The sequence below is a fragment of the Tachypleus tridentatus genome, chromosome 7 (genome assembly GCF_004210375.1).
Source record: "Tachypleus tridentatus isolate NWPU-2018 chromosome 7, ASM421037v1, whole genome shotgun sequence".
NCBI classification, from domain to species: Eukaryota; Metazoa; Arthropoda; class Merostomata; order Xiphosura; family Limulidae; genus Tachypleus; species Tachypleus tridentatus.
The window spans coordinates 13672798-13697777 of NC_134831.1; the positions used below are offsets into that span (position 1 = coordinate 13672798).

At 30.8% G+C, this 24980-nt stretch overlaps 1 protein-coding gene across 3 annotated transcripts in view; it reads right to left on the reverse strand.

The window, feature by feature from the left end:
• Window positions 1-24691, reverse strand: part of Epg5 (ectopic P-granules autophagy protein 5) — a 98678-nt gene extending 73987 nt beyond the window's left edge. For 2 of the 3 annotated variants that reach the window (XM_076510385.1, XM_076510384.1), the window contains exons 1-13: window positions 24574-24691; window positions 22557-22610; window positions 19912-20895; window positions 13051-13218; window positions 8666-8909; window positions 8069-8214; window positions 7267-7478; window positions 6371-6482; window positions 5759-5876; window positions 5245-5401; window positions 4588-4731; window positions 1275-1426; window positions 21-172 (exon numbers count right to left, since the gene is read on the reverse strand). In XM_076510385.1, the coding sequence (XP_076366500.1) occupies window positions 21-172; window positions 1275-1426; window positions 4588-4731; window positions 5245-5401; window positions 5759-5876; window positions 6371-6482; window positions 7267-7478; window positions 8069-8214; window positions 8666-8909; window positions 13051-13218; window positions 19912-20895; window positions 22557-22610; window positions 24574-24621 (2691 nt within the window). In that variant the 5' untranslated portion in view covers window positions 24622-24691. Of the gene's footprint in view, window positions 1-20; window positions 173-1274; window positions 1427-4587; window positions 4732-5244; window positions 5402-5758; window positions 5877-6370; window positions 6483-7266; window positions 7479-8068; window positions 8215-8665; window positions 8910-13050; window positions 13219-19911; window positions 20896-22556; window positions 22611-24573 lie in introns of those variants that run through there. The other variant, XM_076510387.1, reaches the window with a different exon arrangement.
• Window positions 24692-24980: the final 289 nt, after the last annotated feature.

Sequence of the window (24980 nt, forward strand, 5' to 3'; positions counted from 1 at the left end):
AAGTAATATTCCACACCAACCTCAAAGATCTCTACAGCTACAGTTTCAACAAAACTCATTTCCTTTTCACTGCGGGAAGCTGCCATATTAGCAAAAGCTGTGAGAAGATAAAACGCTTCAGATTCTTCCATGCCACGGAGTTTGTCTTCAAATAAAGATCTCATGGATTTGTCTGAGTAGTCAGAAAATTCAAAATTGTTTAGGACCAAACAAATACTTCTCACAAACTGCTTCTACAAAATCAATATGCTTTCAAACATACCTCTCAACACATTTGTTACATGTACAGTTTATGAAATTTCAATATAATTATCTTCTTGCTAAACATATTAGAGAATTTTGTGTCATAATTTTAATTGTTAATACTAATTACCTAACTCTGACTACCCTAACTGCGTTTATATTGTAGATTTACTTGGGAAATATTTCTTGACTAATTTGATAATTATTTCATAATGTGCTGGAGGAAAACAGTTAAAACACTAGTACTTTAAGCTAGGGTTTATGAAAGACGAATTGGATCATTAAAACAAAGAAAATTTAATAATTTTTTATTATGATTATTTATTTTAGTCAGCTAAACAAATCATTATCAGTATATGTATATCTTGCCTTCTGCTCTAAGTAACATTTCTCAGCATAACAATATGCTAAATACTAACAGTATTTTCTTGCCTCGGGGAAAAAACAACAAATTGTTTTAATTAGATAAAGTCATTATGCAACAAAGAAATATTATATTACCCCATAGAGAAAATAGCATGAAAACCCTATTTACTCTTGAAATTATCAAAATACTAAGCAAATTCTCTAAAGAAAAACAAACATAAATACTATTAATTAGCTTGTTTATTATGAATAGTGTTTTTCTAAGGGTATGAGTTTTGTTTTAAGTAGAATTGTGGCTTTAAACTAAAATATAAGTGCATAAACATAGCTACCTTGATATCTTAATTTTTTTAGTTTTGTAATATAGCTACTGCAAACCCTAGCTTTCTAGTTTTATAACATAGCAACCATGAACTTTTGCTTTTAGTTTTATAACTATTTTGAACACTAGCCTTTCAGTTTAGCAAATAGAACTCTATAGTTTTCCAGTTTTCTAATATAGCTACCTTCAACTCTAGTTTTCCAGCCCTATAATATAGCTACCTCGAATCTAGCTTTCCAGTATTATAATATAGCTACCTTTAACTACAGTTTTTCTTGAATCAAGCTTTCAAGTTTTATATGATTTTCTAGAATTTTATCTTCCAGTTTTATAATATAGCTACCTTCAACTCTAGCTTTCCAGTTTCCCTCTTCATATGCTGCTACTGCTTGTTCTTCTTCATAATTATTGTGCAAGAGCCACAGAAGCCTCCACATCATTGGAGCTGATATGCATGTGTATGGTAAAACTGCCATAAACTGCCAAGCCCCTAGGCTTAAAAGGAATTAAAAGACTGTTAAAAACAGAAACAATAAAACCATAAACTGATTTTTGAAAAATAAGTAACTCATATCCAAAACAAATAAATATTGGAACTATATATTAAACCTACTAATATCCAAATATTTCAGTAAGTTCAGAAGAGGTTAGTCAATTACTCACCAGAAGTAGTAAAATAACGTTTTCCCAATAAATTCCTCTGTTTAATTGAAATTTATAAAATGAAAAGAAGGATTGAATATTTGCTTTAAAAACATTAAAAAATAACTATTTATGATTATACATTACTTTTTGAGAATACTATAAACAATAAGGCTAGAAAATTAAGTCTGGTAGACAAAGTGAAGTGTAAGAGAAAATTAGAATATATTTATAACTAGCTAGAGTATCTATCTCCATGACAAAAGTTATGTGAATTCATGATTAATGGAAGGTTGCTTCTCTTATATGTATTTGTAAACAATACACAAACAAACACAAAGCTGAAAGAATTTCTATGTATCTCCTCATGGACCAAATGAACCTCCATGCTAAATTCAGTAAAGATCCATCAACAAGAGTCGAAGTAGTGTTAAGAAAGTGTAAAAATACCCATAAAAACTGGTTAACAGAAAATCTGTACATATATCACCCCATGGATCCAATTAATCTTCATACCAAATTTGGTAAAGGTCCTTCACAGGAGGTTAGGTAGTGGTAAAAAAAAGTTCATAAAAACTGGTTAACAGAAAATCTGTACATATATCTCCCCATGGATCCAATTAATCTTCATACCAAATTTGGTAAAAGTCCTTCACAGGAGGTTAGGTAGTGGTAAAAAAAAGTTCATAAAAACTAGAAAACTGAAAATCTGTACATATATTTCTTCATGGACCCCATGAACATCTGCACCAAATTTGGTAGAAATCCACCTATAGGAGGTGAAGTAATAGTAAAAATGCAAAAGTGAAAACAGAAAATCTGTATGGAGCCACAAATGTACATAATACACCTCCATACCAATTTTGATAAAGATCCATCCACACTCTAGGATTAGTTGCATGGATATACAACAGTCAGTACTATTTTATTTATATAGATTCATAGAATGTCTACTGACTGGTATAAAACTGCACTACAAGTACTGAAAACAAAATCTCTAAAAGTGGTTAGAATGCCAAACACGTATAAAATGTTAGAATCTTAAACTGTGTAAATCTGGTACTAATGTGATAAGTGTACAGTTTTAGGTTGTTTTTTTATTCAAGCTTAGGATTACTAATGTAGATCATATACATTAACGATGCTATTATAAGGTTCTTTATTTCTTTGTTTTATGCATAGTTAACAGCTACAAAATAAAAATAAAAGTATGTCACTTCATACAAAAGGAAAATGATACATGCAATGATTTGTTTGTTTTGAATTTACGTGCAAAGCTACACGAGAGCTGTCTGTGCTAGCTGTCCCGAATTTTGCAGAGTAAGACTAGAGGGAAGACAGCTAGTTATCACCACCCACCGTCAATTCTTGGGCTTCTCTTTTACCAATGAATAGTGGAATTGACTGTTACATTATAATGCTGCCATGGCTGAAAGAGCGAGCACGTTTGGTGTAATGTGGATTTGAACCCGCGACCCTCAGATTACGAGTCGAGCGATGTAACCACTTGACCATGCTGGGCCTGCATACAACGAACTACACTGACTATCAGTTTACCTTGTTTAAAAAAATTATAAAAGGAATTAAAACTTAACTTTGCACAAAAATGTTCTCTGCTGGTTAAATTAGCATGCAATCTCTACTAAAACTGTTTATTGTTTTGTATATTTAATACATATATATTTCTTCTTGCTTGTAAGACTAATGTTTTTAACTTCTTCCTGTGTTTTTGTTAACATTTATGCTTAACAGCTATGTTAAGACAGAATAGAGCTTTAGCTAGAAAAGCATTCTGAATGGCTAACTGTAGCATTTCATATATGGATAGTTAAAAATAATAATCCATAATAATAATTTACATGTGCAAGAGAAACCTTTGTTTCAAAGAAGTCTATAAATACAAAATTATGTGATATTACATAACAATAAATTACGGTCCAGCAGTTATATTGACGCAATATCCAGAAATGATTTGTTATACATAAAAAGAGGGAACGTTTGTCATTACGCATAAATCTATACAACACACTATCTATACTGTGCCCAAAACAAGTATTAAAACCTGATTTACCACTAAAATATTATAGATAAGAGAGAAATTGAAAAGGGAGTCTTAAACATACCAAACAAAAGCATTCAAGAAAGCTATAACTCAAGAACTTCTAACAGATTTAACTATCAGGCTAGAAATAAAATATTATAAAAAGCTAAGTTTTCCATATTGTACATTATTTCTATAAAATCCAAAAAAAGAGGTAAACATAAAATAATTTTTAAAAATTATGAAAAATAGAAGAAAAACAACAAAGTTTAAAATTAGTTTATTTCTAAAGTAGACGAGAAGCTTGAAAATTAATATTTTAGATCACAAATGTAACATGGCATTGTTTATTCCAAGTTATTTGTTTTATGGAAAGTTTTGAATAAAAACAATTTTGTCAAAACTAGCTGACTTCAAGTAACAAACTCGTCAATCTCAACACTTTAATATGTCCTGTACTTTAAGCATAAATATCCATCAAAACTCAAAAACTGAAAATTTTTATACATCTCCCTGTGGACCTAGCAAACATTCATACCAGATTTGTTAGAGATCCACCATCTGAGTGTTGGAAAATTAATACATGTGCTTTACTTTAAGTATTAATTATTCTTTTATGCAAATGTATGATAAGTGTATATTCAGCAAGTTTTTTCTTGCCTCCATAAGAAAAAAATTGTGAGTTTATTGACCGACAAAGAATGCCAGATCAAAACAAAATCTAAAGCTACTTGGTGTTGAGTCTACAAAGCTTTAGTAATAAACAATATTTCTGACTTCTAGTAACAAAAAAGGCCATTAAAATACCTCATTCCAAAATAAAATTGTTCAAGTTTTTCATTCATAACTTCTATTTTCTAAAACAATAAGTATTTTTTCTGCTTGCCATATGCTTTAAGATACTAGCTACAATTATACATCCACTCAACAGCAAACAAAGAATATAATGAAATAAAAACAAATTGTCACTGACCATTGAGATGAAAAGATACAGTTAACTGCTCGAAGAAAGAACTGATCAAACTCCACTTGAAGGCGTAACATAAGAGCCTGATCAGCTAGCAGATTAGATTCCTTGAAGTTTAACCAATGATCAGATACATACTGCACTGTATGTCTTTATAAAGAGGGGGGGGGGAAGAAAGAAGGAGAGAGAAAGACATTTCAAATTTTTTACAGTACACTGAAACCATATAATTTCATTATTACAATAAGAAATGTTTAATTTAACACTTTAAAGTTGTTTAAATCTAAATATTTTATTTCTCAATAAATAGCAGCAATAACTCATATCTGTGGCTCAAGCAGCAGCTTTATGCTGCAATTGTTGTCAAAACGTTTATGGTTACTCTTTGCTGATATAATAATAGTGACTATTACCTAACTGACTTCACTTATTGTTGCTTCTACATTCAAAATATTTTGAATTATACCTTTCAAAACTTATAGAACATTTATTTGTTTACTAACCATGAATTAAATTTTATACTCTTATAATTTAACGAGTTCTATGTTCTAAGTATTTATAATTTTAAAATGTTTATACTATCATTATTAATTATTTGTAATGTTTTTTTTAAAAACAATTCAACTATCATTTCATAATCTTGTACAATTTTCATTTCCACACCTAATGAGCCTGCTGATTCGTTTAGTCAGCTGTCGGTATCGCCTCAAGTGGAAGTTTTTTAAACCTTCTCGAAAAATGTTCAAAAGTTGTGTGGAGAAGGACAGAACTTTCAGCATACCATTAGGAGTGGTACGTCTAATGTCATAATGATCAACATCTAATGTACAAAAAAGAAAGTAGCCCAATAAAAACATTTAACAAAGTTAGCATAATACAATACTTAAACAATATGACAAAAACAGAAACAGCAGCAGTGAGTTATATCACAGTCTCTTTACAAGCTCTGACAAACCAAAGTTTATTTAGTTCTTTTGGATATATCAAACCTTGATAATCTAATATATATTTATGCACTTCAATATCAAACTAAATATTACTTCTAAATGTTTGGAAAAAACAAAACTGTTGATGAATAAAACTTAAATATATAAATAAATTGGTCATCAAGTTATATACTCTAAATAAACATATGTAAAAGCTACTAATGTTTTCAGAATACGATCCAATAACTCACCTTCTCTCGCTTCGATAAGCAAAATGTGACGAAATAGAGTAGCAATAGGTATCTGGTTCAAGAAAGCTACAATATCATTCTCCAACCAGTGAAACCACTGATTACCTTGATCTTCATCCTACACAGATCTTTGTATTGATAAATGATCACAGGATAATTGTCACATGAACAGTGCACCATCATTTTAATAATTATTATTCAAAAATTATTTCAGCCAAACAGTTTCAGTAATACTAGGTCATTACTAATACTGATGATGGTGACTGTGTTGTCAAAACTAGTTGGTTGAAACTTTAAAGATTTTATCTTAAAATACTGTCTTTATCTTTTAATTTTAACATAAGGTGATGTCCTCTAGCTGAGGTGTTTAGAAAGAAATATATGCATTTTGCTGAATTCACTATGAGTGAATTAACAAGAAATTTGACAGTACTAGATTTCAACATATTTTGCTAGTTATAATTCAATGAATAAATAAGAACATACTTTCTTTTTACACTTTTGTAACACTAACATTAGTTCTAAAAGCAAAACTATATATCTGAGCAATACCCAGTGAGCAATTTCGCTTAAGAAAGTTATGTTAAATTGTAAACAAAAACCAGCCCTTGCCTCTTCACCCTCTGAATCAACTAGCACCCACACACTGTCTTTTACAGGATCTACCACAGCTGAATCATTATCTTTTGATGATTTCAAACGGAGAAGAAAATCCATTCTAGCCCTAGTGTAGTAGAGTAATAAAAATAGTTAAATGTAAAATATTTTTTCTCCATATCCATATTAAAAATAAAATTTCAGTTTTCTCTTTTGTCTCTTATTAAGTGTTACCCAAGAAGCCTTTCATTCAGTGCCAGAACTCATCAGTTTGGCTGGATGATGAAAGACAAAAGACTTGATGAAAGGCGATTTATATACACATATACAGCATAATAATTTAAAAGTTACCATAACTTTTAAAATATTAAGACATATTAAAACAAAATTTACATAAGATTCTGAAAACTGTAAAAGATAAATAAAGAATAGAAAACATCAGTTTTTTAAACCTCGTATTCATTATCCAGTACAATATCACAATCTAAAATATTTCTGCTTATCTTAAAGAATAGGTTTATGTTTGATACAAAACTAGTGTCCTTTGTTCTCAAAGTTCTGTTTAACATATGATTTTCCTTCTCTTTTTTTCTGATTTTATAAGTATAACCTTTTGTTTAAACCCTTTTAATGAGTTCAAGATTACAAATTAGCTTTTTTGTTTAAAAATTAAACTAAAACTATCAATTGTATATGGTGCTATGAAATAAAACCAAGATTTCAGGGAAATTTGCTATTTTGTAATGATAGTTTTCTGTACAGCCATTCAAATGTTTGTAAAAAAATTATGAGTGTTAAGATGAAAAGAAAAACATGAACAGTAATCCTTCCATGTACATTGAAATCTAATATTACATTAACCTTGGCTTTAGTATATACTACTATAGACTAGGTGAAAGAAAAATACTCACTTGACTGGGAATAACAGTGTGGCTAGTGTTGTGATCATATGATCTAAGTACGGTGATCCAAACTCAGTCTCTTCAAATGATGACCAGTTTGATAGATTAACAGGTTGGATATATGTTGCTGCCCAACGGCCTGTACTTGGAGGACATCGAAGAATGTGGTTCAAGAGAAACAGATGATCATCAAAAGTTGATACACGAAGTAATATGGCAACCTGCATTAGAAGTAGAGTACTCATAAATAATCTATAAATTAGTTTTGAGTTTAATAATACCAACAATACTATTATTTTTAAAAAATTTATAAGTGACATCAAATTTCAAGTGTAATTTCTGTAACTGATTGCACTTAACTGATAACTTAATGAAGAGTGAAATAAACTTAAAAAATCAGGACAAATCTAACATTTTTTAACACATTTTGAGTTAAAAAACTATAAGTACCATTTATTTTATTAAACCGATACATAATATTGGTCATTAAACATAATACATGTTATTTATTAACCAAAGTTAGAAATATTTGTCTTTAATACCATATATGTAATAACTGATGCTCAATGTATCTGTGAAAACAATAGTAAAGGCTATAAATGCAACTGCATAACTGTGATGTTAAGCCTTTGCAAATTTGAATCCAAACATACTTTCATCAGCAAGTAGCTTTTTGTCTAAGAATAATTCCAAAGTGCTGAATAATAATTATGCTTTATTTTGGTTTTTACAATGAGTCATACACACAATAAATTCAAATTTAAAACTCTCAAATCATACTTTGGTTTTAAAATCAGTACACATCATTTACCAATGAAGTTAGCCAATAACGGGTGTCTTCAACAAACTGCGTGTCTTTACACTGCCGTCGCTGAAACATAAACAGGATGCTAATACAGATTTTAAGACTGTTGATTTGCTGTTTCCATGCAGGATTTAGTGTTTCAGGTGAAAAGCCTGAAAAAATATAAAAACATATACCCTGTGAATACTGACTTGTATTTTGAATTTTTAGTACATACAATGTACAAAATATTGTACATGTAATTAAAACAAATAACAGTTTAAACAATAAAATATTCACCTGTATTCCAGTTAAATAAAACACATGAAGAAACTGAACACAAATACATTATACTCCATAAAAAAACTTATTCTATACAAGTCTGGGTTCTGAAACTCAAATGTGCTTAGATAAAAATGTATGCAGTAAGATAAAAGTTAACAATAAACTGGTAAATAAAATAATCCACCAGTCCAAATGGAACATTTTAGAAAATGAAATGTTATAATACTACAATATTTCATTGTGATTCACAACCCTGACTAATAAAGAAGCTTCTGAGCATTAACATGTGAAATCTTGTCCAGCTAACTTACTACGTATACACCTATCACCAAAACAAACCTGAAACTGGAGCATTGCGAGGAATGTCCTTTAATACAGGTGATAAAGAGATCAGGTTGAAAATGTAGCTGTCAACCTGGATCCTTGACATCAGGGCAGAATATGCATACAGTGTGTATACTTCCTGGATGGTCTCTCGTAATTCTCTCAGTATTTCCTCAACAGCTGCTCCTACATCACTGTTATATTTGGCTGACACAAAACTATGAAAACCTGTTACATTCTTCTTGTCAACACACTGTCCCTGTGTCAATATTAAAACTTATCATTCTACATAAGCACATACTTACACACACACAGAGAGAGAGAGTAAATTCAGAAATTGTATATCATCAACTTACTATGTACTTTAAGAACTCCATAACATTTGACAGAACGTTGCAGTTGCATCACATTTTGTAAAGCTAACACTTCTCAACTCATTCAGTGTTTAATTTTTGAGTTTACTTCCAGTTCTCATGGAAATGGCCCAAAGATTATGGTATAAAATCAAACAGAAATAAATAAACAATCTTTGTATTAATAAACATTAACTCTACTATTATGTTTTAAGTCTGTTTGAATCTACATTGGTTTCCATAATGTTATGATGCATTTAAATATATCTTTTACTATAATGAAAGTTTATACAATTTCCAATATTTAAAATAAGTTATTTCTCAATACATTCCCCCCCCCCCAAATGGTCATTATCATACCAAGCCAAGAAGTACATTTTTTATTTCACAAACCAATTTACAATTATTTTTCACATACATTTTAACAGCAAATATCTTCTGTATTAAGGTTATGTTGAAGTAGTTTAATGTTATGTATTATATGAGTAAACTAAATGTATCATGCTTTTCCTGGGTATAATATGTTTCTCTTGTTTTACTGTTATCTACACAACTGTAGATTACAGAGGTCCTTCAGTATTCAATAATATGCTAGTACTAAAGGAGCACTTACAAAAATAGCAAAACAACTTGTATAGAAAATTTGCAGTGAACCTTTCCTCACTAGTTACTGGTTGACAACGAACCTTCAATATTCAAAAAAAAGATGTGTAACACACTTAGTAAATGAATGTGTGAAAATAAGCCAAACATCCATGTAAAAGTTAAAGCTGATATTAAGGTTTTGTTTGTTTGTAATTAAGTGCAAAACTACATAATGGACTGTTTGTGCTATGCATGTCATGAGTATACAAATGTACAATTTTTCTGCACCAAAAATATATTTCCAATAGGTACTTATCTACCCTCACATAAATAATTATCATTCAATACTGCCCTCTATATGCATCCCACAAGCCTTAAACTTCCATGTATCTTACAATCAATTGATTCAAATGTGTCTTGCATGCAAATATCATGCAACAATACTCTAACACACTTTCCTAATGCATGTGATTCCTTCTATTCTATTCTACCAAGCTGTTAGCAGAAAATGAAAGCACCAATTTTCAGTGTGTATTAGATGAGGTATGCACCTATAAGAAATATATTTTCAGTGTAGGAAAACTATAATTTCTGGCACAGTAGATTATTTCCACTCAAATAAATACCTAGAACCCCACATTGAAAAAGTGGAGAGACTGGTGTAAAAGAATAATAGAGGCATCTGTTAAAAGCATCCAAAGGCCACCCAAAGAGAGAAGATCCTTGTAGTAGAGCATCATACTTTGGAAAAATTTGGAGAAGCACATCCAACGTGGAGAGAATAATGGTTGGATAACGATCCAAACCACATCATATTGAAATCTCAATCTCTGTACATCAATGTGGGTGAAAGTAAAAGGATGCATATCCTGGTTGGAGTGGCTAGTGCATGATGGATTGTACATTGAAAGTCAACTGCATTCAACACCCAGTCTGCCAAGAACTGACATAAATTGGGAAGTGAGAAAGAGGATCATATTTCCAACAAGTACACTGGACAATAACCTGAAGATGAAGATACAGCAATCAGATTAAGGTAGTGAAATATGTAGTCCACATGCTTGATTGAAGAATTTCCTCCTAGGAACAATGGAATGAATTGCCAAAGAAAAGGAAAGATGACTAATTTAATGAAAAGACACTTGGAAAAAAATACAAGAAGAAGACTCTAAGGAAGAATAAGCCAATAGAATTAAAAACAAAACTCAAGTGGTTAGGATGGAAGATGAAAGGCTATGAACAGAGGATATCTGCCAAGGAATGAACATGCAGGAATGGACATTATGGAAAGCATCCATACTGGCAACCTAACAAAAAAAAAGCACAGACAGGACATAGCAGTCTATGTGAAGCCAACTGAGGATAAAGGCGGGAAATCAGTTGGAGGAATTACCCTCCTGAGAAGCATGAATTTTTGAGGAAGAAAGACAGATCTTGATAAAGAAGATTGTATGTGGAATGATACAAAATATGTGAAACACTGATGGCAAATTTGACCTACAATGCCCATAGGCTAAGAGGAGAAGAAAACTTAGCATGAGGACAGCAGTTCAAAATGAGACAGTGAAGAACCACATTAACATCCCAATCCAAAAGGACTGCACACTGAGGCAGACAACTAATCCATAAGAAATGCAACAAGAGAGTAGGGGTAGGAGAGGTACAAACTTTATTGTTACTGGGAAAAACTAAAAGTGTAGAATAAGGCAACCCAATAACCCATGATCAAGGAGACAGTAGATCACTGATCAAAGAGTTAAGTGAAAAAATTCATAACAGTGGATCGAGCAAATTAAAATTCTGTAATCAAAGACCAATAGTGGAAATCATTCCACACACATTGACAAACACCCCAAGATGAACATAAATGGAACAAGTTACAAAAGAAGTTACCTTTCAGGACAAATTGAATTTTCTCACCAAGGACCAGATAAAACAACAACAAAAAAGACATGAAGAATAAGAAGTGCTGAATGAACTGCCAGTGACCAAGATTGAAGTAGGAGGGGTGGGGTAAGAGGAAAAGGTAACAGAAAGGTAGACTCAAACTGAAAACAATAGAAATGAGAGCCAACTCCATCAGATAAACATGGTCTGGATTAGGAAGGTGATCACTAACAAGACCAAAAGCACCCAAAACATGACACACAATAACATAAACACTGAGCATACAGGCCCCCCAAAAAAAAGATCCAAGGTCTGGTCACAAAGGGAACAATAATGGGTACTGCCACAGTGAGTGAGATAAGTCACAGCTGTAGAACTGTTCAGAATGGATTATGACCAGACAATTCTTGTCAAAATAAAGAAAATGGTCCATGGTAGAATGTACAGTTAAAAGGTCCAGTATGTTGTTATGGTGAGATCTTTCAGCTGGAGAACATCAACTTGAATCTTCTTGATTTTTAACATCCCCCCAACCCTGAAGGGAAACATCCAGGAAGATTTATAAATCTAGGCACAAGGAGTAAAGTGGAATATTCAATGATATGTGAGCCTTGTCCAATCATCAATGCATATCATCAACAAAGGAAGCAGGAAGGGAAACAGAACCCACCAATGGATCCTGTGCTAGATTCTACTGGTCATGCAGAGTCCATTGAAGAGACTGCATATATGCTGGAGATAAGAACAGAATCCCAAAAGTGATGAAACCTCATGAGCTGTAAGTGTGTGGAGAACACAAAGCTCCACTGAATGAAATGGAAGAGGAGAAGGTTGGGTCTGACAGAGATGAGTATTGAAAAAGACACCCAAACTGACAAGATACTGGGTTAGTAAAAGGAATGGCTTTTCAAATTTGATTGATCAGCCCACACACTATGTTCATAAGCAGTAAATGAATATGATGGGTGAACTGCTGTTTGGAACGAGCTAAGAGAAGCCAGTCATCCATGTAATGATGAAAGTACAACCCTTGAGTGTGTGAATTTTGGGTGAAAACCTTTACTACCCAACAAAAGACTCACAAAGCTGAAGCTAGCTAACACATCTGCATTGACAGTATGAATACACAGATCAATAAAGGTTGGCAATGCAAACATCAGATTATCCTGCAAGTTTCAGGAAGACTGCATGAGTACAGCCTCTAAAGAAGCTGTAATACTGTTTAAAATTTATGCATAATAATTGGTATTGACTTCTGATTTCATTGAAGAAAAGTTAATAGCATGATTGTGAACATGAAAATCTGGATTATTGTGGAAGGACAATAAATCAAATGTGAAAGCTAAAGAAGAAATGTATAACTACAGCTGTTGGTAAATTGATTTAAATACAGAAACTGTCTTTACTGTTAAATCCTCTCCACTTGAGAATGATCATAGCAGTGATTGATATACTGTAATTGTTTTAAAAAATATTGTTCCTCACTGTATCAGTTGTAACTTGTAATAAAAGATTTTAATGTTATTTGTTGAATGATTTAAGCATTTGGTTTAACTGTTGTTAAAAAATACTGACCTTTTTGGTGGCAGTCTCATGTATCATACTCCAAAGTCTCTCTCTTTGATGGCCATATTTCTTCTGTAGTTCTGACACCTCTTCTGATGTGTTGATCAGATTACAACGTGCACAGAAGTATCCCAAAAGAAGTTCATAGAACTCATGATGTTCAACATTCCTGTTGTTCTGGACAAGTGAAAAACATGGTGAATTTTAAACATATAAACAAAAATTGTGGTTAAGTCTGTAATCATGGCAAACTGAAATTCAAATCTATTGTAAGAAACCAAGACTATTTAAAACACAATATTTTGATATGAGGGAATTCTCATTACGTGCAACTATCAAACAGCTAGTGTTAAACCTCAATATATATTGTCATAACCTCTTATTCTGCTGCTAAAACAAGAGGATAGGATCTGCTAAAATGGATATTACACATTTATCCTGCACATGAAAGCAAAAAACGAAAGCATTATCAATATGAAGATATCATGATTCAAAGTCTAAAGTCCTGCAATAAGAATAAAAATGTAGATAACATTCAAAAGTTAGCACAATGGTATATATCAAATAAAAGTTATAAAATGGACAAACATCAACTGAATATATATGCTATTATCATATTACTACACTTAGTGTAACCATACACACAAACTGGCCATCAATAGGTACTTCAAAATTTTTGTTTAAAGCTATACAAAGGGCTATCTGCACATAGTAAACAGCACCCACTGCAAATGTTTGAGCTACTCTTATCTAACTAAAAAAAAAAAGTGGCTTTGACTGTAATTTTTATGGTACTTTTAAATACACTGTTTAAAGACCATAAATATTTGTATTTGTTTTCACTGGCCAAGATCACATGAACAGCTTCATGCTACCCAAGAACTATAGATAACTGAAAAGATAACATATTACAATCAGACTGGCATGACCAGCAACAAATTCATGGCTGCAATCTAACTTCAAAGTTTCCTCCAAAGTACTGCTTAGGTACTAATTCACTCACAATTCCAGGAGGGTCATTCCATGTCAAATCATCCAGGGGGCAGCAGGTGACCCCCACAGAATGCCTTGAAAAAATTCACGTGCTCATCTACCCGTATAATGAAAAATTGCCAAAGATTAGATCAATATCTCTAATAGTTTCTGATTTACAGCCCTGTGAAATTTCGTTAATTTTTTTTTATTTTTAGCAAATTCATTTTTGGGCAACTTTGGCTGCTTAAAGCTGCAAGATTAATGGTGGTAGAAGGCTGAAATTTGCTACATTGACTGAATTAATCTCCCAGAATTCAAAAATGGTCTCTCTTAGGATTTGCATGGTGAGGTAGTAAAATCACCTGAAAACCCAAAATTATAAAAAACATTGGCTTATGTAATAAGCCATAGCTCTAAGGCTTAATATGATACAAAGCTGATTTTTTTTCTAATTCTCTATAATATATTAGTTGATAAATCAGCAATTGTTGTAATTAAAAGTCTGTTACATCTCCTGTAAAATATTTAGCTGCATGCAACTTTTTATGATTTAGCTAAAAATAGCCCTACTTCAGGCCACAGTTTGACCATGTCACCAGTTATTCAGCCTTTTCAGATTTTTACCATATATTCTTTTATATAGTGATTTTATAGCCTCACTATGAAAATTCTAAGAGAGATAAACTTGTTTGAGACCATTTTTGAATTGTAGCAAATTTCAGCCTTCTACCACCATTACTCTTGCAGCTTTAAGCAGACAAAGTTGCCCAAAAATGAATTTGCCAAAAATAAAAAAAATTAACTAAATTTTACAGGGTTGTAAATCAGAAACTATTAGAGATATTGATCTAATCTTTGGTAGTTTTTCATTATATGGGTAGATGAGCACATGTGAATGTTTTCAAGGCATTCTGATGGGGTTACCTGAAAAATTTCCCAAAATCTGGATGATTTGACATGGAATGACTCAGGAAGCAGTACTGAAATGTGTATTTTTAGCAACTTGTGTAAAACTTCTGGCTATATAATTATTTGGGATTACAATGTAAAATCTGAGATCAAACCTAAACATGAAAAAAGGAATGCAATAATGCACCTGAAAAACAAAGGCCTGTAAAATAGTATTGACTACATTTTTTAAATAATATTCCTTAATAACATTTCTTCAGATACATTAAGTTCCCTTTTTTTTGTAATATATGCAATAGGGTATGCAAAACTGTGTAATTAATTTATTTACTATATTTGAGCATCAGTTACATTAATTAGTGTCATAAAATAATCTGTTAATCAAAACTATGTTTATATTAATTACTGTCACTAACATTGAGCAATTAACTCAATCAGTATAATTATATATTAACATTGATTAGTGCATTATAAAATAATAAATTGATTGAAATTATGATTAAAACAAAAATAATCAACTGTTATTGTTTCTAATTGCTCTAACTATCTGAGTAATCAAAATATTTCTCAGCATGTTATCAATTCAAAATTTTTAATCCTTAATTAATTAGTGTCATTAATTAGAATGTCTAATTGTTACTACTTTTGATCATGTTAACTATTCAAGATTTATTTAAGAATAATTTATTAGTTAAACATAATTAACTGAAATAGCCAATCCCCAAACTTAAGCTTATGAAACAGTGAGACTAATCAAAACTAAAGAGCTTTCTCACATGCAAAAATAATCACCTGCTGAAAATGCCAAATCAAAAAATTGTTGTCATTTATCTAACAAAATATTTTGTTAGTATGGCAATTATTTCATTTCATTGTTTAAGTAGGCTAATTCAAATATCAAAAACAAGAAAGATAAAAGTTCCTGAAAAATGGTTCAGCCGATAATGTAGCAAAAAACTTGTTACAATAAGGTGACTACAATTAATAAGCTACCTCTCAAAACTTGTGCATAGAACATAAAGTATGTAGACATATATTCTGCAAACAAGTTTATTTGTGGCTTAAGGATGCATTAATTTTGGAATTTCTGTTGAAACAGTGCTTGTGAAGTTAGGCCTATCAGTAAATGTAGCTTATAACAAATATTAGTGAAAAAATATATTAATACATTTGTATTATGTGGACTGGACTTCCTGTCAATTTTAGCAAATAATACAATAAAACCCACCCACTGGTAGAGTAAGTTACAAAAGCATTTTAGAAATAAGTGCTGTTAATTAATATGAAATTACTTTTTTCAGTATCAGTTACCTGTTACTAACTTTTGTAGTTAAGTAAAGATACTGCCATAGTGAAACTGATAAACTGAACGTCTACAGATTTTGATTAAAAAACGCGCGTTTCAATTGTGTATATAAATGTCAATGGTCACAGAATAAACATTCTAAATAGTCTATTTTAAGTTTGTAACTATCTTTAAATATCTGTCAATATAAATTTTCAAATGTGTATTTCAATGTATCTCAAATAAGATTTTAAAATAAGCACCTTGAATATTAGTTTGTAAATTTCTAACTAAAATAGCATGAAACAGATGTTAGATTTGATAAGTTTCATTAAAAACATAAACTGTCTATAATTAGCACTGGGTATTCATGGGAGAGAATTTTCTTCATGATCTCGTCTTTCAATAGTTACTATGTCAGGACATTTGTTGGCTACTTTTAAGATAGGGCCTTCTATGTTGGTGACAGACATGAAACTAAACAACAAAAAACTTGAAACAAGTTTCTGTGTCAGTATCAATTATTATTGCATTTTTTGATTATGATGAGATTCCTGTGCAAAAGATTCCACTGAAATTTTCAGTCTGTCTAATAACATATCTTTACTGCTTGAAACTAGTAAAGCTTCTGGATCTATCGAGTCCAACAAGCAGACTGGCATGATACTGATAGGTCCAGTTACTGAGCCAGATGACAAAAGCTACTCTTAGATTAAATCAAAACTTGGAAAGTGTTTAACTTATTTTTTTAACATTATGTTCTGCATATGTTGTGAAATATTACATCACAAAAGCATAAACAGAAGTACTATTTACTCATTTCACAAAATTTGTTTAAAATCAAACACTATTAAGATGAATAAAATGAAATACATTTTATAGTTACAAAAACAGAATATTTCAGTATTTTATTTTTAAATAAAGGCTATAAGTAGTTTGAGTCAATGGAGACAGGCTTGATCAAAAGGACCAACTTTGTAATCACCATGTAACAATAAAACTACAATTACTATGGCTCTGAATGCACTGAGTGAATTTTTTTTTTAATTTGACAAGCTTTTAGTAAATATTTTAAGTATTTTGCACAATTTCTTAATAAAATATTTTTACTAAAGATTTGTCTATGAATGTATAAAGCTTTTACTGAGACAGTCTGAGTAAAAAATTTTTTTTATCTGATAAACAACACTTCTTTTCACCTGACACTTTTCATGTTTTATCTACATAACCAATATACCTCTGAAATGACAATTAGTTTTTCTACAACTGTATACTTTATCTTTTGTTTTCTCTACCCTAACACTAACTCTCATGAAATTATATATAATGAAAATAGCAAGATATGATTTAAACTAAAAAGTACATTTATTTTTTCTAGAATGGGTATAGAATATAACAGACAATGGCAATTATTTATTCTAAACAGCCTCTGGCTCCCTAGTTTCACATATGGTTTCATAATTTATTGTTTTTTGAACTGAAGCTAGTTAGTGTACAAAAAACTAATTTCACAACAACAGCTTAGGGTAAGCAAACTATTAACATCAGTTACATTACATAATGTCAGCACACACACATTTTGTTTAATGTTTCTAATTTTTATATTTTAGTTACTTTTGCTAAAAAGTATATAATAATGAATAAAATATACATATAGAAAAACAACAAATTTAGAACTTATTTATAGTCTTTAGGCCTCTGATACACAAATGTGTAGTTTGGTAAGCCTATTTTTTCTCATTAACTTGGATTTCCATAATTAATTCATGCAGCTTTCAAATTGCATTCAAGAACACAAATCATACATTAAACACTACAACAGAATGTCCCAACACTATTATCATTCACCTGGCTTTCTAACTAACCTGTAAATAAGCTAGAAAAACATCATTACTGCCTGACTCTATGTCTTTAGTATAAACAACATTGAGCTCTCCTTGCAAAATATTGACTTTTAAGTGTTAAAACAAATATATGTACAGTTTAGAACATACTCTTTCCATTGGTTTCAAAAACATCCTATAAACATGCCTGGGTGAATTACAGACCTCTTAGACATAAGATATTAGAAGGGGATATTAATGTGGGTTGAAAAAAGTGATATCTCAGCAGCAAGAAGAGACTGGCATTTTATACTCTTATAAATTTTATTAATACATACTAATAATAAAGTACTGTAACTATATTTTTAACGTAACTGTACAAAGGTTATGACATGGATGCTTTGACCCTCCTGCATCCATAGGATTAATTTTTTATTTCAAAGACACTTGGAATTCTTTACAACTACCATGAGAGAAATTATAAGGTTTTATCTTGAGAACAGGGGTTAAAAACATGGTCTGAAATTGGCATTGGTATAATATGCAGGCATAGTGTGCATTTTCTACTTTCTTATTTAAATGTAATATTTTCAAAATTTTATGTTTATTCTAGGTATATTCAGTTTTCACAGTAGAAGTGGTCAATAAAATAATTAGGTTACTTTAGTTCTAACTACCTTGTTCTGTATCATTCCCCCAAGAAAACACCTGGCTAAGAACTAGTTTATGAAAGGAGACAGCATTTTTTTGAAATAGTTGGTCAGGTGATATCTTGAGGTTTTCACCCTCTTTATGTTTCAATGGGATTGATCAACAATAACACAGATGATCATATTTTCTGAGAATATAGCATAACAAGCTGAAATACCCAGCAATTGACAGGAAAGGTTTAAACTCAACTAAAATAACGTAGTTTAACAGCACCAGTAATAACCTGAACAGAAACTTTATCTCAAAATTATTACAAAGCTTCTTTGTACACAACATTTACAATTTCTTTTCCATCTACCAACAAATAAAAATTTTAAGGTGATCCCACTCTTGAACACCCTACATGACCATGAAAAAAAGCATGGCTGTTTGGGAAACAATCCAGTAACTGTCACACTTTGACACTGAATCCCTTCAAAATACTCAACACTGTCTAAAGTGACAATTTGCCAAGATTGTTACAGATTGACCCAATAGGCTAGGACTAATTAACCAACAAGATTTACAAAATGAAAGTAGGATTTAGTTCAATTTTGAGCCCCTTAGTACATTCCCTATAATTCATAATGTTTGCATACAAACTTTGGTTGAGAGAATCCCAATAGACTAAAAGGGATTATGGTGCAAATGAACACACATTTTGTCCATATATTTATGTAGACAGAAGCGTTGTATAATATTAATTTCTATAATTTCCTCAGTTTGATAAGAGCAGCTCAATTCCAGTTTAGTCTTTTGTCTGGTGCATTCAACTTTATTTTAAACAAATTTATTTCTGCGTGATTTAGATTTATCTAGTCTGTCTTTCTTTCTGAGCCAAAGTCAAACAACTTAGAATTACCTTGCATTTAAATCTCTTGATGTTTTGCAGGCCTATACTGTCACTACTGTGGGAAATAAGTTTTACCTCAAAATACTACACTATAAGAAGCCTTGTACACTGAAATATCTTTAAATAAAAGAAGCAAAATCACATTTTAGAAATATTACATAATATTTAATGTAAATAATAATAATATAATATTATATTGAACATTTATTTCATGTTATCACAATAAAAAGAGCTTTTATCATATACCATACACAATTTGAACTGGCTGTATGTAAAAGTGAAACCTTAAAAGGCTGAAAAAAAACAAACATTTTTACAAAGTACAAAATAATTACCTCTATAAAGTCTTCAATGAAGGCTTCGTTCTTTTGCATTTCACTGTTGTAATAGAAGCATAATAACTGATTCTCAGTGTATGGACGAATATATTCTAATTCTTTAACATCCTCAGTGAGATGTGGATAGAAAAAACGGTTGGAGATTTTTGGGCGTCTCATTTCTCTCTTTAACATAACTTTATCAGAACTTTTTTCTGTTAAGTAAGTTGCACATTCTAAATCTTGAATTGTTGAAGACTTAGGCTCCACATCTACTTTTAAATTAGTCAGAGATGTTTGAGCTGGTTGTATAACATCAACTGTTTCTAGGCAAGTCTGCACTTGGGTGGACAATTCACAAAATTGTGGCTTGTCGTCTACAGTCAGTTGTGACTGAACAGTATCCTTACGTACAACCTGAGATTCTACCCTTACTAAAATATCATTTAATGTCTTTTCAACCACTGCTGCTAGTTCTAATTCAGTAGTATCAATAACCTGTTCCTCTGGCTCTCTCTCTTTTGAAAGTTCTCTAAGAGATGCTTCTGTTACTTCATGGTGTGATAAATCAGTCACTGGTAGATGAGTTTCTATTTTACTGGAATCAATACTAGCTACCAGTTCTGTCACAGTTGCTTCAGCAGGTGATGGTTCTGGTTTTACTTTTGTTTCAGTGACATCAAAACCAGTTTCAATCTCCCTAGACACTGTTGATACAGGGGATTTGGTTATTTCAGATGATATCCCTAATGTTGCCATATCTTCTGTAATTTGTAGTTCTTGAGGTGTATATTGCACCTCTTCAGAAAATCCATCATAAACTGCCTTTGTCTGTTCTTCTTCAGTAATACCACATGTCTTAGTATCTTCAGTTGCACTTACAGGATCTGATAGTAGAACTGAACTTACTGAAGCTGGAACTTCCACTTCAGATACTCCTGGTGTTAGCTGAGAAGTTTTCTCTTGGAACCCCACATTTGAAATTTCTTGTCCTTCCAAATTCTGTTTGAAATTAAAACAAACAAGTTATTTGTAAATTGTGTAACTTATCAATGATATTTTGACAAAAGCCAAACTGTATTAAATTTTATCAAACTCCATTCTATGTATTCTATCTGTTCTGAGTTAAAAATTAACATTTTCTAATATTTACCTTGATTCAAACTCTGTTTCTGACATAATGCTGTTTGAAACCACTTTTAGCACTGTAAACAAAAATTAACAACTAAAACAAAATAGTGCTCTACATAAATAGTTTTTAAATTTTTTATTTTACCTTTTTCAAAAGACAAGGTAATTTAACTAAAGTTGTTCTGTATTATAAAAATGTAAGCTTTTCTAATTTACTAAGATAGTTCTCACGGTAACCAAGATGTTTAACTAATGAAATCTGATGCACTTCACACAATACATATACTGCCATTTTTTGCTCACACAAAGAATTGATTACAAAAAAAGAGAAGAAAAACATGGTTAACATTTCAGCTAAACAGCCCTCAATTTATATATAGCTAGGATAAACACTTTCAAACAGTTAAACTAACATTCTCTGTGGGGAAAGAATTCTAAATAATACTCTGAAAAAGTATTAAAATATACTCTGAAAATTAAGATATTTTCAGCTACAAAATGTGATAAAGTGTCACATCTTTAACTAGCACAACAAAATTCTACAAGCAAAGATATAATGGCAATGAATCAAATTCATTATACAATCACTAATTAAGTCTCACTAGGACTATTGTGTACACTTGTTGTCACTATTTTCTGAAAAAGAAAAGTGATTCACTGAAGAAGATTCAGATGAAGGTTACAAGACTGATTCCAAGGATGGAAAGATTACCTTATGGTTAGACATTACATTTTCTCTTGAAAACGAAAGGCAAGAAGTGATCTTATTAAGTTTATAACGTTAAAGAGCCACGATTGTTTTTGTGCTAAATTTTAAACATAAAAGGATGAAGTACCACTGAAAATATTAGAGAACATTTGGAAAAACACAAGCTGGGTTTGGGTTAAGGCAGTTTTATTTTACTAATGTGATTAGTTTATGAAATGAGTTGCCATTGGCAGTAGTGCAAATCAATACCCTACAGAAGTTCCAGAGGAAGTTTGATTGTTTCCTAAAAACATAATTTGTGGATTTTTTCTTTCTTGAAGGCAAATGCAGGACAGACTTCAATTACAAAATGATCTCTGACATATGCAAATTATGTCAGCTTATAAGCAAGAAAAATGCCTTAATAATTGTTCATCCACAATATATGTTAAGTTGATGCCTAAGAAATTAAAAATTTATGATAAAAGTTCATCAAGATGATGAAATATAAAAAATGGAATATACCAAATATTAAGTTAAAACACTTTAAATTACTGCTTTGTTTATTTTCTTATGTCATTTCAGGTATGTCTGTGAAAATGTTTTTTTTTTATGCCAACAACCTAACTCAAACTTAACAACCATTTGAAATATTATGATCTAACAACAAGTGAATAACTCAAACATGTTAATTAATAAGTATAATACATATATTCTAAGATTATGAGCAGTCATTTATACACTATAAGATCTATCAAGTATAACTCTCTTATACACTACTCAGGAATAAAATAAAAGTAGGCAACAGCAGTGAGATAAAAAAAAAGCCAAATATTAGCCATACCTCACATTTGACTGATAGCTGGTCAATGTTCACTTTCTCCTTTCTTGTATGTTTCTGTTTGAATAAAACATCAATATAAACATCAATGTTCAAAATCATGCATATTATCATACAAAGTTTTACAACTGTAAAATAGGTGGGCTTGATATTTTCTGACAGAAGCTTCAAGTATATTGTAACATTTGTTTAGAATTTCTGTATATATGTATAATTGAAAAAATTTGCTTTAATGGTATTTGCAAATTCTAATGGGTGTCAATCACTTTTATAATAAAAAAAAAGTCATAATGTCTGTATTAAAGGTTAGATTTATAATTTAAATACTTATTACAAATTCTCTGCTCTAAGCAAAACTACCTTCACTCCTAATTATCTCAGTTAAAGTTAAGAGATCTCTCTGTAATATAGTACTTTATCATGCTGTGTATGACTGAATATGATTCATCTAGCAACTAAAAATAAACATTGAATGGTTAACCTATAAACTGATTGAAAAACTTCAAAACATTTCCCAAACTTAAAATTAAGCCTTTTCTTTAGTCTGTCTGTTTTTTCTTAATGTTAATAACCTGCTCATTAATCTAATGGAATCTTGCTACTCTTAAACAAAACTTTAGTCAGTTTATAGGTTAACCATTCAATGTTTATTTTTAGTTGCCAGATGATTCATATTCAGTTATACACAACATGATAAAGTATTATTAACAGGACTGTAGTGAAAAATAACTGAATTATCAAAAGACAGTAAGTATGTGACACCTTCCTAAAATATACTTGAAACAGAAGGCTAAGTGAGAGGAAAAATCAGTAATCCATTAAAACATTAAAAAATTTTGTATACTTTAACAGACAGTGATGCAGAAACCCATGATGATGAGAAAACCCACTTGTAGAGAAAATTATATATGTAAGAAAAGGCTGGTATGCCTCTACATAGTGCTTTATCTACTCATTCCAGCCATTTTTTACATATATAACAATAATGCAGAAAAAAATACTGCTTTATAAAGACAAAAAAATTAGTTTAAAAATAATAAGAATTAGTTTATCTTGAAGAAAAACATTTAACTAAATTACATAAAGCTTTATGGTTATTTTTGGAATAGTGACTGATGAAAAGTACAAAATCAACAGACAATTTAGAGATTAGCCGATGTAAAATGCCTGCTTATTTTCTCTATTCTTTTGTGAGACCTTTTAGATATAAATTATTTTATAAGGTACCATTTTATTCCAATTTATTTACATATTTGGTAAATTATAGAATAACATCCTTGCAGCTGTATACAAACTAAAAATCTTCAATTGAACAGTACGCTTAACATACATGTAAAAACAGCTCATTTGAGTTGAGAAAATATTTTACCGTCCTCTATGTAACAACCTAAATGAGCAGTTTTTACATATATATTTCTCTACAAGTGGGTTTTCTCGACATCACTGAGTAAGCTTAACAATTAATACTTAACATGATGAAACTTTGTAGAACAATCTATCTAATAATACTTAACAGTTTTTCAAAACTTTTTTTTCCAATTATACAATGAGCACTCTTCTTTTTGGTAGAGGTAAATCATGTAATTTTAAATCTATAACTTTGCCATTTCATTTTCAATAATGTTTTGAGACATAGCAAATATTATGCATAACTTCTTTACAAAACTACTTTAGAACTTAGATTTTTTAATAACGTTTCTTAGAATACTACTATTTTAAAATTTTAATAAAGAGCAAAAGAAAGATACCCTGAGACTGTAACACTAGGGAGGTTATACATTTTTATTGGTAACTTAAATAGTTCAAAACTCTCAAGTGTTGAACCTGGATTCTTAACATAGAAAATTGAGAAATGTTTACTTCTACTAGTCTCGTAGATCTACTTCTAAAGTTCTAAACACTTGGAAGTAAACATTTCTCTTAAAATTCACTTCAGTGTCATTAGACACCCGGTAACTGATAGTTCTCAGTTGCAGAGACAATACAGTAAACTAAAAAAAAAATTAATAATGGATTTCACCTTTCTTGTTTTACTTCTAGACGGTTTCACCCTAACTGCCTCCGCCATGATTATTTACGCATGTGATCTGATTCCCACAATTCGTTTCGGATGTTTTGTAACGTTTGGTTTTGTTTTCAGTAAACTTAAAAAAACACTTTACTTATATTTGATGGAAAAAATTAGGGCATCTGTCATTAATTTATATCAGTTTAACTTTTCATGTTTTTCATTTCGTATAGGATATGCCCACTGAGCTGTATATACATATACATATAAAGAGTCTACCAGAGTAGAAATATATAGTATTAGAAATGTATATCTACACTATTCATAAGGAATGGGCCCCCCGCTAGTACAGCGGTATGTCTCCGGATTTACAACGCTAAAATCAAGGGTTCGATTCCCCTCGGTGGGCTGAGCAGATA